The sequence below is a fragment of the Syngnathus leptorhynchus genome, chromosome 16 (genome assembly GCF_054491065.1).
Source record: "Syngnathus leptorhynchus isolate UIUO chromosome 16, UIUO_Slep, whole genome shotgun sequence".
Taxonomy (NCBI): Eukaryota; Metazoa; Chordata; class Actinopteri; order Syngnathiformes; family Syngnathidae; genus Syngnathus; species Syngnathus leptorhynchus.
The window spans coordinates 3551028-3566404 of NC_141210.1; the positions used below are offsets into that span (position 1 = coordinate 3551028).

At 46.9% G+C, this 15377-nt stretch overlaps 2 protein-coding genes across 2 annotated transcripts; one reads left to right on the top strand and one right to left on the bottom strand.

The window, feature by feature from the left end:
• The first annotated feature begins 2286 nt into the window (after positions 1-2286).
• axin1 (axin 1) lies at positions 2287-11527 on the top strand. The gene is made up of 11 exons (XM_085933796.1): positions 2287-2432; positions 4096-5010; positions 6421-6561; positions 6642-6738; positions 7521-7646; positions 8131-8495; positions 8553-8702; positions 8818-9015; positions 9164-9271; positions 9541-9690; positions 9808-11527. Exons 2-11 carry the CDS (start codon positions 4187-4189, stop codon positions 9932-9934), a joined length of 2286 nt encoding a protein of 761 aa, XP_085789922.1. The 5' UTR covers positions 2287-2432; positions 4096-4186; the 3' UTR covers positions 9935-11527.
• A 1951-nt stretch (positions 11528-13478) lies between these two features.
• galr2b (galanin receptor 2b) lies at positions 13479-15253 on the bottom strand. Its single transcript, XM_085934316.1, has 2 exons — positions 14880-15253; positions 13479-14241 (listed from the first exon to the last, which is right to left on the bottom strand). The coding sequence occupies exons 1-2, from the start codon at positions 15251-15253 to the stop codon at positions 13479-13481; spliced, it is 1137 nt and encodes a 378-aa protein (XP_085790442.1).
• Between the last annotated feature and the right edge of the window lie 124 nt (positions 15254-15377).

Consider the following 15377-nt stretch of genomic DNA (forward strand, 5'->3'; position numbering starts at 1 on the left):
GCAGCGTGTTCAAGATGCCCCCCTGCTGGGCGGGCCCCGCCAGGCTGTCAATACACCGTTTTGATGCTGGATGGAAAATGAGAGCACCCCTCCCCGCCCCGCCACCAGCCACACAGAGAGGGGCTGGAACAGAGAAAGAGAGGACTGGAAAGGGAAGAATCCTCGACAGATGGACTCGCCGGTGATTAAAGATGGCGGTGGCGGTCTTTGCTACGGACCAAGAAGGAGGCAGCCCGATTCGTAGTCCGGCGGCGGAGAACCAGGAAGCCCACAGGAAGCGAAAGCGGCAGGTAGGACGTCTGGTTCCTTGGCGCCGCTTGCGGTCGGTCCATTGTCTGTCTTTAGCGTTGGCGCCAAGCCGGTTCTGCCGTATCTGGATCGTCATCAAAAGCAAAGCACATCATTTGATGTGACCGACGAATGTGCATCCCGTCGAAAGGCGGCTGGAGACCAACGAGGCTTGATTTCATTGTGCTCTTCCATCCAACCGAGCAACCAACGACGATCCTCACATCGGACATCTTGCTTTTGTGTCGCCGATCTTATTTCATCAATTTATCCGAGTGGATTTTGTTCTTTAGCGGGAATCGGCCCTTCAATATATCTGGGATTTGCTTGATCCCGCTGTTTAATCCACTTTGAGGCTTGCTAGTCATGAAACATTCAGCCAGGACAAAGAACATCAGCAAGATATCCAGAGGCATATTTTTGTAGTGCTTGAGAGGACGGACATCTTTGTGTTCCAAGCGTTCCTCCAAACATCTTAATGGGCTTTTGTTCATCCATAGCGGAGATAAGCCTATTTCATACGAGGCCTAAACACAAGCATCCAAATCCACACTGACACGTGGAACAAAAGGCCTATGAGAAACCCCGATGGGAGCAAAACCCTCAAATGGTCCGGCGCTAAGAATGTGACGCTTTAGCTAAATATTTGAAAGAGATTCTTAACGCATCTGCAATTGTCCATCTGGACAAACAAAAACATCAGTTTCACTCAGCTTTGCAGCTGTCATCGCTTTTAGTCAAATGTGTTGACGTATAATACGAGTTGTGGGTTTCTTCTCTTTCAGGTACAAATGGATGGTACAGATCAACTCCAGCCACGTTCAAACTTTACTGGAACTTTCCCGAGGTGGATTTTACGTCAACCTGAGATATGTCGTAATTTCGCTATGGGATCGTCAGTATTTGGACGTACGGCTGGAGGATGCAGAGGGGAGGCCTTCAACCATGAGGTAAAATATTTTATTCATTTTTTTAAATCTTTGGCTTCAAGTCAGAAAAGTCATGCTTACTGGTTGTGACAGATAACCAAAAATGTTAAACCTGTTCAAAATTTACAACCGCAAGTCATTCTGAGGCTCGAACCGCAACGGACTTACCAAATATGCTCACGCTAAATTAGCCGAGCTTCTTCTGTTTCTTCTTCTAGCAATTACTGACTTGAACTATGTCGGTCATATTAACTCTTAGCGATTATTTTCCATGTGTGGAGTCTATCACCAAAAAAAATAAATCTTTGTGATCATTGTCAAACTGTTGCCAACTAACTAAAGGAAAGAAAAGAAATTCTGGCACTTTGTGTTGCTATCGAGCGTTTTGATCTATATCCGCCAACAATTTGGCCGTATGTGTTATGCCCTTCCAGCATTTATCTCGGGTGCAGTAGAACGGCGTGAGAGTCCTCACGAGTTGCCAGCTCCGAGAGCGGATCTGAGAAGGCCTCTTTGGCAATATTTGCCTCGTTTCGTCTCGCTTTGTACTTTAAAGTCACAATGATGACATAATTTAAAATGCCGAATGGGCTTTGTGCAGCACAACACAGGAAATGACTGTGCCGTATTAAAAGGAAAGTTAAGTGTGCCTTCCTTGGTTGTGAAGTTACCGATGAGCAAATGCTATAAAGACCTCCCTATGTAATCATCTTCAGATAATTTACTGTGGTAAATTAAACATGCTGTTAATTAACTGTGTTTCAACTCATTTTGTGAGATCGTGAAACTAAAAAAAACAGCTATTGTATTGGTTTGGTTAATGATGCACTTCTGAATGAATAAACACACACTTATACACACACACACACACACACACACACACACACACACACACACACACACACACACACACACACACACACACAAACACACACACAAAGCTGGGGCTTGTATCCAAATATTTGTGTCAATTGTCATGTACAATGTAGTTTGTGGGCAGCAGCAGCAGAAGCAATGCGCTTATTGGCCGCTAGGGGCGCCGCGCACCATCTTGCAGCAGACACATTAGAAGAGAAGCGAGACAGCCAAGCTGACAGCCGCCGACTGTCCTCTTTGTTACGCTTAAAAAACTCTCGCCATCCTCAAGTATGACACCGTGCAATGCGACTGCTGATTCCGCTCCAGATGCGCGCTGCGTTCTGCGGGGCCGAGAAGGTGAAGTATTTGTCACTTTGGTTTGGGAGCTCGCGCTGACAGCGGAGGAGAGATTGCGGTCGTCAGTGGAGAGGGGCGAGGGAGCGAGAGAGCGAGAGGGAGGGTGAGAAGAGATCAAATGCGTGCGCTACCGTCGCTTTGCTACTCGTTGTATATATCCGCTCGGAAACCTGCACGGAAATGTCCTGCGTGCGCGCACCCCACACCCCTCGACGCCCGCGGAAGTGTCGCCGGTGGTCTCGCCTCACGCGCGGTCGCGGACTACTTTATGTGCGCGCGGAGGCGGCGCGAGCATGGCAGCGGGTGAACAGTGGCACAAAGTTGTGCACTTGTCGGTGTGCCGCCCGGAGGCCTGCTGGCTCACTGTGTGCGTGTAAGCATGTGTGTATTATGTGTGTGTAATATGTGTGTACACGGAGTTAGTTTCACGCGCCCCTCCCCCCACTTTGGCCGTCGCTCTCATGTTCAGTTTTGACATGAATGTGACGAGGCTCCCTCGACAAACACGTTGGAGAATAAAATATCAAGCGCACGACATTTTGTTCTACCGACCTGCTAGGACCTCCCCCCAAAGGACGCACCTGCGCGAGCAGGTCAGCGAATCGGAATATCAATGCGCGAGCTGGAACAGCAACCGGTACCAATAGCGACGCCGTCCATGAACATGCGTTGCAGATTCTACAAGATTCAAACCCAGGAACAGAACAGATTTAGGTTATAATACTGAATGAAAGAAAATAAACAGTGCCTATATATTATAACATATTCGAGCCCAAAAAAAACAACACCTATGGAATGTCAGAAGCCAGTAATGTTACCTTTATAGACTCACTATGATTATTTTATACCCAAACAAAAATTAAATAATCATAGTCTGCTGGATAACAATGCACAAGTGCCACTGTCTAACCTTTTTAAAGTCCAGCACGACAGACAAACACATTTACTTGTCAGCGGTTTACAATTCCTAATAAAGCCTTGCTTCTGCACATCTGCTTTTTAATATGCTCGATAAAATCATGTTTGGTGTGCACACAAGGCGTGGGCGTGCCCCGAAGCAGTTTGCGATGGCATCCGATATTTCTTGTGTAGCATTCAAAACAGCTCGAGCTGGAGCGTGTCAACAGCTAAGATCACAAACATTTTAGAGACTCTTATCGATGCAAATCAAAACCACACCTTAAAAACTAAACACATGCGCTCCTTGGCATCTTTGACACACACACTTGTCCTTGAACGACCCTTAAAATTTTGACACTTATGCTTCGGCGAGCAAAAAGGACAAGTGCAAAGCAAATGTAGCGTGACGCAAGAATGAATTTAAAAAGCTAATGTGAGCTAATATTACAGTTTAATTAATGCTCCAAATCTCAAGTGAATCTTTCATCATGATATACTTATCTGACCAAAATCTTGTTGGCTCAAAAAAATGACACATTATTAACTCGTGACATCCTATACGAAGCTGCTTTATGAAATATTCAGCTCCTGATGCGTTCCTTTGCATTTTTTTGCTGAATCTGCATTAATTTGAGTGTTAGGCTTGGAATTGGTCACTTGAGTCCTCATGAAAATGATGAGTGTGCAGAATAATCGAAACGAAATGCACGCTTATGGCCGAGTGTTGTGGCTCTTATGGAATTCTATTTCCCCTCCTATGCAGGAGTTGCTTTGCTGCGGCGTAAGTAGGCTTCCGGATCTCATAATCGTGTTGTCGGGGCTCCACGGCCACGTTCTACTTGGATGCCGGGACTATGAACGTGAGCAACCACGGGGGCTTCCTGGTGGACCCGGGCGGCAGCTTCAATGAGGATGCGCCCAGACCTCCAGTCCCCGGGGAAGAGGGCGAGCTGGTGCTCACCGAATGCCACAACAAAAGCCTCAAATGCGAGGCGTCCGTGGCCACGCCCAGGCGGCCGGACCAGGACTTGGGCTACGAGCCGGAAGGCAGCGCTTCCCCCACGCCGCCTTTCCTGAGATGGGCCGAGTCGCTTCACTCGCTACTGGACGACCAGGACGGCATCCATCTGTTCAGGACGTTTCTCAATCAGGAAGCGTGCGCCGACCTGCTGGACTTTTGGTTCGCCTGCAGCGGTTTCCGCAAACTGGAAGCCGGCGAGGGCAACGACGAGAAGCGGCTAAAACTGGCCAAAGCCATTTATAAGAAATACATCCTGGACAACAAGGGCATCGTTTCCAGGCAGATCAAAACGGCGACTAAGTCCTTCATCAAAGACTCCGTGATGAAGCTCCATATCGATCCGGCCATGTTCGACCAGGCTCAGACGGAGATCCAGACCACGATGGAGGAAAACACCTACCCTTTATTTCTTAAATCGGATATATACTTGGAACATGCTCGGGTAGGGGGCGAGAGTCCCAAGCCTTACGCCGATCAAAGCCCACTTTCGTCCGACACAAAGAATCTGGCGGGATATTTGCCCACCTTAACCGAGCACGAGGAGTGGAGATGTGAGCGGGAGTCGGAACAACCCGCCGATTGCGACCTCGTGCCCAGGCTCACTCAGAGGCTGCTCACAGACACGCCGTCGCATCGTAGATTCCAGGAAGAGTACAGGTAACTCCTCACAGCTTCATTCTCACCCTCTAAGCTTTCCTCTGCCAACTACTGAATCGGAAAGCAACCCCCCCTCACCCTCGGAGCTGCCCGAAATTTGAGATGAAATGTGTGTAGCGGGAGATAAGAAGCAGACGGTGCATGAAGAATTCCAAGTACTTATGGTGGGCTGGCGAGGAGACTGCAGGGAAGCTTTCCACTTTTTTCAAAGTCAGAGCTTCTCGTGCTGCCATTTTAGCTCGAAATACAGCCAGGCAGCTTTAGTTTGCTTTCTTCTCAATAACATCAATATTGAAAAGGTACCACAACCAAAGCCTTAAAAGATTGAGAGTTTGCAGCCAACGACTCACACAGGAAAGTTAAAAGCTAGTAAAGCGAGCGTACTGAGACACATTCCATCCGCAGACTTGTAACTAAAGGCGAGTGCTGGTCATCAATATTGATCATGTTTGAAATCTCAGGCAAGAAGGAAAAATAGGTCTGCACATGGGCTCACTGCTGCAGCGCTTTCAGGCGTGTGCATGTGATGTATAAATAATGGAGGCAGGTAGAAAGAAAGGTATGATCACTAATTCAAGAATCAATTATCTTGGCTTTGTACGAAAAGACTCCTCACGCCTTTGTCTATTGACGTTTAGGCCTTTCTACGAACCTCACCTTTTCCCTCTCGGAATTCCCTCATGTCCCCTTATTTCGAGCACTGCACTCTGCTTGTTGCATACATTTCCATTATTAAGGGCTAAAGGAATTAGCCGGCTGCAAAGGTTTTTCTCACTGAGCCTCTTTTTTTTTTTTTTTCTTCTGGTAGCGTGTGCATTCTAAACACGAAGGGAGCCCAGTCGAATGCTTTCGGGACTTCGAATGTGAATAAAAAAGACGATGCCGAACATCTATAATTCATGCGCGCGAAGCGTTGTCAGATGTATTCTCGGCAACGTCAAATGCAGAATGTGAGTGATGTCAAGTGAATGTCTGGAGATGTTTGACGCGCAAAACATGGCTTTTTAAAATTTGCCGTACTATGTAGACATCACCGCAGCTGGATGGGTAGCAATAGCTCAAATGAAATTTCATTTGACATATTCCACTGGTAAAAAGAACAAACTGGAGTGGTGTTGGTATCGTACCCTGCGGAACACCCCTTGATTATTTAAGTCCAAAAATTAACTCCTTGACATTGATCAATACTCAAACTATCTAGATCGAGATGCTAATTCAATCTCAAAAGGTATATAGATCCCGCCTTATGTCGAGCGGTACCAAGTCTGACTTGATCGGAGAATTCGCACAGAACTATGCACCTTTTTTTAATCGACACGCACAGAATTCGCCTCTAAATTACTTGCACTTTGGAATTAACACGGTACCTCGGAAAGAACCTTGAAGTACACCCTTGTTAATTTGTTCCAGACATCCACCTGGTCGGGAGCCCGCCGACCGCTACTACGCCAATGCCGGTCATGCGTTAGCTCCGGCCACCAGCGCCAACGACAGTGAGCAACAGAGTATGTCCAGCGACGCCGACACGCTTTCCCTCACTGACAGCAGCGTGTAAGTATTTTTTTACGATTGATATTTTTTTAGTATTGTTGTTTACACTTCCGAAAATGTTGTTTTTTTGTTTATTCCAGAGATGGCATCCCACCCTACAGATACCACAAACCTCATCGGCGGGAGATGCATGAGAGTGTTCGAGCAAACGGGCGCGTGCCGCTGCCTCTCATTCCCGTGAGTTATTCCCGGGTTACTCCCCCCCCCCCCCCCCCCCCCGCGCCGCCCCGCCTTTCCGCAACCACCAACTCATTTCCCTCTCGGTTTCTTTCAACTGTCTGTCTCTACCGTATTTGTCTCTCTTCACGTGTACCCCGGGAGATGGTGCATATTTAACGTGTGTGTGCTGTGGGGGCTGTGCGGGAGTGTAAGAATAGTGGCGAAGAGAAGCCTGTCTCAATGTAGCGCCTTGCTTTCTTTTCGGAAGCTGCGCCCAAGCAGACGAGAAGGCTCCCCCGTGACAGCCGGATGCCTCCCCCGTGCAGCTGAGACTGCCTCTCGCCAGTTCTAATTAGGCCGACCAATCGGGCGGCGGCGTGAATTGACTGCATTTTACAGCGCTAATCCTCTCTCGTGTCCTCTTAATGAAGTCACCATAAATGAACCCAATTGGGAATCACTAAGTTGTACATTTTGAGAAAATATTGGCTTTATGTTCTTAATCATGAAAAGTAAGTATCGAACGTGTTCTGTGTTTGTATTATCAGTTAGCGTCAGGTAGCCACATTAGCCTGCTAGCATTCGCTACCAGCTGGTCGCGGTACTCGTGAGAACCGTCGAAAGACGTTTCAAGGAAAGCGAAGAAATACAAAGTAACTTACTAAAATGACATACATCAGGTGATTTACAAGATTTTGAAGAAAACAAATAATTGAATAATGCTTTGAACGAATTTTAAAGGCTGTGTGAATCACTACAAGATTACAAATTCCTAGGATTTGTGATGCCCCCCTTTCCAGCGCACCAATAGGATTCCAAAGGACATTCACGTGGCGCCAGAGCGCTTCGCCGCCGACCTGATCCTCCGCCTGGAAGGCGTCCTGAGAGAGAGGGAGACGGAGGAGCGACTCAGGAAATTACGACTGGTATGTCCGAATTCAGCACGTGAACGCCATTGACACAATGGGAAGCCTTGTTTGCTGTGCATTCTTTCAAGCGACAACATTTCATCGGAGCTTGCCCGTGCCGTACCCGAGGCACCAGTCAAGGTGCGTTTAAAGTCTTCAAAGGAGACTTCAGTGAAATTAATGAGGCCGGCTATTAAGAGGAGGCTAAAATAAAAAACAGTGCGACATGAATCGGTTGGCAAGTTCTGTCGGCGATCTGGCTTTCAGATGGCGCACCTGCGCTTGTAAGCCGGCAACAGCGTGGCGGACGATTGATGTCGCTCGAGTGCCAGTGAAATGGGCCTCACAACGCAGAGCCAAGTGTTTGGTTTGCTTTGGATCAGAATGAAAAGAAGATGCCGATAAGCATGCACGCTGGAGATGAAATGCTGCCATCTTGTGGTGAAAACGGAGCAAACCAATTGAGGCTTATGGTGACAATACTCATTTTTCCCTACCAAAGGAAGAGGAAGGCGATGAAGGCTTCCTCGCTGGCATTCACCCGCAGAAATACATCGACTACTACGGCCCCTTCCTGAGAGACACCCACGAGGAGAACCCCGAGAGTATCCTGGACGAGCACGTCCAACGGGTCATGAAAACTCCCGGCTGCCAATCACCGCGAACAGGCCGCCAATCTCCCAAGTCCCGCTCGCCGGACGCTTTTAAAGGGGCGGCGGGGACTACGCCCCCTTGGGGCGCTCAGACTAAACATCCGTCCAGGCATGCTCTCAAGGGAGAGTTGGGTCACCACTGTAAGCATCACGTGCACCAGGCGGAGACACCTTGGAGTGTGGGATCCACAAACATGGAGCATGCAGTCTACGGGTATGTTTGTTAAGCGATGCATCTTCTCGGCCGTTCCTCACTAAGGATGTTGTGCAGGAGCAAAAGTGGTGCGCAGTGCAGACGAGCGTTCAAGCGCGAGGAGGAAGCAGCGGCCCCTGTGGAAGACCTGGAGAAAAAGCAGAAGATCCTGCTGTGGCTCATGGAAGGACAGAAAGAGATGATCCGACACAAGAGGAGCACGTACGGGTCGGTCATACTTTTGTCCAGAACATTCCTGCAAAGTTCCTCTGTGTTTTGCTACTCTACATTTCACTTTAGCTTAGTAGATCCACAAGAATTCAATTCAACTCTTCTGTTGTAGTAGCACTACAGGATCCAAGAAGGTCCCGGGCCCTCCTAGCTGCCCTTGGGACAACGTGCAGCCGTCGCATCCTTTCATTCAGGATCCCACAATGCCGCCCAACCCGGCCCCGAGCCCCCTCATCCAACTAGAGGAGGTCCGTCGGCGGTTGGCGGAGGAGAAGATGATCAAGTCTGGAACGCTGCAGCCCAAGCAGAGGTGAGCAGAACGCATCGGTTTACAGTCTTGGCCCGCTTTGTACGGGTTCACCCACTTCCTGCAAGAACGTAACTCAAACCCAGTAAAATCCCGTTGAGTAAAACCCCCATGCAGGTCTAACAAAGATGGCGGTTGTTGGCTCCTCCAGGTATGTGATGGAGGTGATCCAGCGGGGTCGCACCGCACTCAGGCCTGCACAGTTCCCGCCGCTCAGCGTGGTGCCCGCCGTGTCGGACTGCGAGCTCTCCGAGCCCGAGTACGTCCGTCCGCGATCCCAATTTACCCTCCATCCTGAATATTTAATTACAAGCCCGCTCTTCTGTTTCCCATTACGAGCTGATGCTCAGTTACAAGCATCCTTCATCTTCTTTTTAGGTTTTCTTTCTCACCCCCATCCGTGTTTTTAATACTTTTTTAATTTTAAATTAAATTTAATTAAAATGTAATTTAATTTGATTTAAATTTAATTTCAATGTGATTGAAATGAAATTTAAATGAAATTGCACATGTCATGTGTACCCGCAGGTATAAAGCGACAAAAAAGCAAGTTTCCAACAGCATGACGGTGGCGTACTACTTCTGCGGGGAGCCCATACCGTACAGGACGTCCGTCAAGAGCCGGCTGGTGACGCTCGGCCAGTTTAAAGAGCTGCTGACCAAGAAAGGAAACTACAGGTCAGACTTTACTCAGCTGCATAAGAGTGACAATGGAAGGAGAGCATTGTAACAAGAATGTCGTGTGGCGAACGTTTCCACATTACGTGACTGATTGAAAAACCTGGCTGTTGGCAGGTATTATTTCAAGAAAGTGAGCGACGAGTTTGACTGCGGGGTGGTGTTCGAAGAGGTGCGCGAGGACGACGCCACGCTGCCTATCTTTGAGGAGAAGATTATTGGCAAAGTTGAAAAGATCGACTAAGGCGCGAGTCGGGAGAAGGTGAACTGGAAGTGAGTGGAAAGCGAAACAAGGAAGTGCTTAACGGAGGCGCACGATGTAGCTTTGTAAAGGAAAAGCGCTGCAGATTTTTTTTTTTTTTTAAGGTGTTATGATCACTCGATCTTTCTAAAGTAACCACACTCTTTGTGATTCTTTTTTTATATGTATTGATACCAGGCGTGTACAGTTTGTGGTAACAAATAACATTTTATATCTATTTAACTATTTAAAATGTGCTATCCTATCCAAGACCCCCTCGATGGAGACGATCACAATCCTTTTTAAAAGGGTTATATTTATGACTTGTTATTTTTGAATGCCACTTAAGAGTAATTTATTATTTTGTGACATTTTAGTCAGGCAGTACTTTGGGCGCCTCGGTTTTAATTATGTGTTTTAACGGGTCTTCTTGTAGCAAGGCCACCATCGGGATACCTTATCACCCCAAACTGATAGGCCACCATGACAATGTAAAATTAATTTTTGTATTATTATTATTAGGCCACTGTATTCATTTCAGCCAAGTGTTAGTAAAATGGCCTCTAACACTGAGGGTGCTGTCCAAACAAATCCTAATTGTACATTTGAACATCTATGCAAGCTTTCAAGTTATTATGTTGGATTATTATTATTAAGAAAAAAAAATGCGATCTCAAATTGGCCTGTTGGAGGTTCTGTTCATCTTTACGTACCACAGCATTTTTTTTTTTTTTTTTTTCGTGAAAAGTCTGATTCCAGCATCAAAATCAGTGCCTCTCATTTTGGTGCCTGGAAGGATTGTCGCCTTTAAAATGAAATTAAAAAGCAGATTAAGTAAGAGCTGTTACTATTTGGGCCCCTTTGATCAGGTGTGACACCTGGTTGACGTTTACCGGTAAACAGATGCTACGCTAAAGAATGTACATGCTAAAAACGGCTTGTCCACCATTACCATGAAGACCTTATAAGGAAGAGTTGAGGGGTTGCCATGGCAGTACCTGAATTGCAGTTTTCCATATGACAAGCCTGTATTGCTTCAATGTTTTGAAGGTAATATAACGGCCTAGGTGTTATCAGGGAAGCGCATATTTTGCTGACTTGACATTAGTTTCCATGAGATGCTAGGCTAATGAATGTACATGCTAAAAACATGCAGAATTGTCTCACTTGATTTTAGTGTTATGGAAGCACACAAAGTAGTGGAAGGAGTCTTGAATGAATGAGACACGAAAGCAGGTGTTGCCATGGCAACAACCGACAACCCCCCACCCCTCGCTCTATGACAAGCCAACACAACGTATAGCATCCGTATGATATTTGGAGCAATTATTTTAAAGGGAAGATCATTTACATATCAGCTTTGATTATGGGGGAGAAAAAAAAGATTGTATTCAACAATGGATATTGTGAAAGCATTTTGAAGAAACAACTACTGTGTCGCTCTCAAGAGAAGTGCACAAATGTCTCAAAAGTCTAAAAACCACTCCGAAAATGTTGAAGGCCACAATGGGGCGTCACTCGCCTCTCGACGTGAAGGTTAAGCTGCAGCTAACGTTGAACAAAAGTCCTTGAGGTCCTATTATGTGTGTCGCTGCTGGGTAGAAACAGTCAATTGACAGAATGTTCTGAAATCTTGTGCTTTACATGCAGTATAAAACTAATACAGTGTATTTGTCATATTTGAAGGAAATTATTTCATTTATGGAACTCATTTTTTTTCATGTTGTAGTCTTATGAGATAAGCCGTTTTATTTTCAAGCCCCCAAATGTCATTCAAATGTATAAAGCAACCATCAGAGTGCCTTTAATATTATTATCATTGTTTGTTTGTTTGTTTGTAAATATGCGCGGCATGAAGTGTCATCAACCAGCACCCCACTCAGCACATTCATAACCTCCCAAGAGAGAGAAAAAAAAAAAAACTTGAAAAAAGGTACCTGGACAATAAAACATGCAATAAACCAACGCTGGACTACGTGATGTAATGATTTCAAAATATTAGCTTACTAGCATTGGTGTGTTTTGCTTTTTTGTGACGCCATCACTCAAGGGTGGAGCGCAGTCATGGATAGCAAAAAAATCGGCAAGTAAATGAAACAGGACAATAGATGCCACAAGATGGCGCCAAAGTACCAAATAAAGTATAAATAAAGCTCAACTTCTATAGAAATTCTGTGAGATAAGCACTAAAGTAGTAAATAACTGGCTAGCACATCCACGCGTTACATAAGCGTGACTCACACACGCCCACATAATAGCACGGACATAACATGGCTATTAAGCAATCACTTTTAATGGACTGCCCCCTGGTCGGGGTTACAAATTACAGCCGCAAATGACACATTTAGGCACCCTGAAACAACGTCCAAAGGAAAATGGCCGTGCGGTTGCCAGGGGCAACGGCGCGGCACACTCCCACTTGTCAGCTAGATGTTTTCACAGATTCCAAGTTTCCATTTGGAATCTTCTCACTTGAATGTCTTGTGGAAATTCAGCAGAATTTTGTTCTTTTCACGCCATCTTTTAAGTACGTATAAACACGCTCGGCAAACATTCATCCTTTGAGAGGAAAATTGGTTGCAAATATACAAACATTGTTGAGGTAGGCCAAAGAACACATAATCACACTGACATGTCGACCCAATCATAACGAGAGAGATTTGGAGTGGCAAAGAGATGTTTTCCGAATATGCAGAAAATATATTATAGTAATAATATATTGAGAAAATATACACAATGCGAACAAGAGAAACAAACACACCCAGATAAATATATCAAATAACACCAAAGAGAAACATGCTCATTAAGGGAAGCAATAGTGAGCAAAACTTTTTGGGATAATAATACTGCTATCACCTGATTCTTTAAATTCGAACATACAGCATGATCAAATTTATGTTACATCATGATAATTAGATCAATATTTGAACGTGCATGCAGAACACAAAGCACACAGTTCCAACAATGGCGCAAAACGTACCGCACAAAAAGTGCTGTCTCATATTTTGTTCAAAATATAAAAACCTGCACATTTTTCAACAAAGCTAAACAAGTCAGTTTGCCACTCACCGTTTTTTTTTCCAACAAAATCCTGCTAATTGTCAGTGGTATAAAGTGCGGATGATGGTTAAGGCAAAAAAGGTGAAAGCACTTTTGAGTCTAACGTTCACCACGTCATTTCAAGCCAGTTTTACTCTTGCTATTTTACATTCAGATACTTTGAAAGACGTTAGCGTGTAAATCTAGACAGACTTTTTAACAGGCATCTGAGCTGAATTGTTAGCGCTTTTCGCTACATTTAGAAGGAGAGGACCAGATACGATGAAACATGACATTCACCTGGTACTTGCCAGTCCCAACTTTTGGGAAACAGGAGGTGGATGGGAAGCTGTGAGTTGTTCTTTGCGCACGTGTCCAGCTCTCTTGCCAAAAGTCAGCTCCAGCTCAGCTAACGAAGACCAGCGCACTACGAAACAGAGACATGAGTGCACCATCCGGACCGCACGGCTCCAAATGGACGCAAAGGTTACGGTTCTTACCGTTATTTTCAGGTGGGGTGCTGAAAGGGTAGGTTGAGCGTGACCGTGGGCTCCCGTGGTTCAATCGGGCGCCTGTTGGTCATCTCGCACTCGTTCTGCCTGGCGTTCTCCTCGTTCATCTGCGACACCTCGGTGGAGGCCGCCTCGAAACCCGGCACGGTGTTGGCCACGTGCACCACGTGGACCTTGTTGCGTCTGTTGTTGCTAAGCAGGCAGCTAAAGACCTTCTTGAAGCCCTTGCGGAAGTGCTTGGAGACCAGGGCGTAAACGATGGGGTTGACGCAGGAGTTGGCGTAGGCCATGCAGTGCGACAGCAGGCGGAAGGCGTAGGTGGCCCGGTTAAAGGGAAAGTCGCCGTACAAGTAACACAGGATGACCACGTGGTAGGGCAGCCAGCAGATGCAGAAGAGCACCGTCACGATGATAATCATCTTGGTCACCTTGCGCTTGGCCCGCTTGGACTCCGACATGCCGTCCAGGGGGTCCACGGCGGTCCACAGGTACTTGATGGTCCGCGTGTACGACAGGCTGACGATCAGCACGGGGATGACGTAGCCGAACAGGAAGGTGCACGTGTCCAGGAGCTTGCGGTCGCGCTCCTCCCAACCGGGGATGCACACGGTGCTGTTGGCGAAATCGATCAGGTGGTAGTAGCTGAGGTAGGGTCCGGCGAACACTAAGGAGAGACCCCAGATGATCACCATGGCGACGACTGCGTTGCACGGTGTCCTCAGCTCTCGGGAGCGCAGCGGGTAGCGGATGGCCAAGTACCTGTGGACCCACTTTCAATACTAATTCAAGGAAATTAAACTCAATTCTCCTTTTAGCAGAAACGCCGGGAAGATAATGATGTAAGTATACTGTACAGTGTGTGTGTGTGTGTGTGTGTGTGTGTGTGTGTGTGTGTATATGTATAGAGAGAGAGAGAGAGATAGAGAGATAGAGATAAAGAGAGATAAAGAGAGATAGAGAGAGATAGAGAGAGATAAAGAGAGATAAAGAGAGATAAAGAGAGATAAAGAGACACAGACAGACAGACAGACAGACAGACAGACAGACAGACAGACAGACAGACAGACAGACAGACAGACAGATAGATAGATAGATAGATAGATAATGTATCTATAGACATACACACAGCCTAATGGCCATGTCCAATTTGCGACACTCATTAGGGCTGAGCGCTTGCTCCAAATTGAACCGACCCATATTGACTGGGCCTACACTAGGGGCGGCTTCCCAATGCCCCGGGATGATATTCAATTACGCATCGAGTGTCTCGATAGGTTCGGCCTAATCGTTGTCTGTCAACAAAACAGCCCGCTTCCTCTTTCCAATGATAGTGACAGCTGCTCGCTTCATTTCCGCCACTCCCGATCCATGAATCATCTTCCGCCCATCAACTTTACCTGTCGACGGAGACGGCGGCCAGCGTGAAGCTGCTAGCGTACATGGTGAGGTTGATGAAGAAGTGCACGGCCTTGCACATGAAAGAGCCGAAGACCCAGCCGTCCAACGAGTAGATGGTGGCTTGGAAGGGCACGCAGAAGACGATGAAGAAGAAGTCGGCCATGCTCAGGTTGAGGATGAACAGGTTGGTGGTGTTGTAGCCCACCTGGCCGCTGCGCAGCACCACGGCCAGCACCAGGCTGTTGCCCACCGTGCCCAGCAAGAAGATGAGCGAGAAGACCACCGACACGATCACGCTGGCCGGGTTCGGCGGGTAGCTCCCCGACGCGTTGACCTGCACGCCCGGTCCGGCCAAATCCTCCACGTCGGACATTTTGGGAGTCTGCGGCGTAAAATCGTAAATGGGGCTTCAGATGACACAGAAGACGATTAAATGTTAAGAGGCGCAACCGCCACAAAAGTCACAAATTCCAATTTCTTTTCGTGCCACTCAAAAA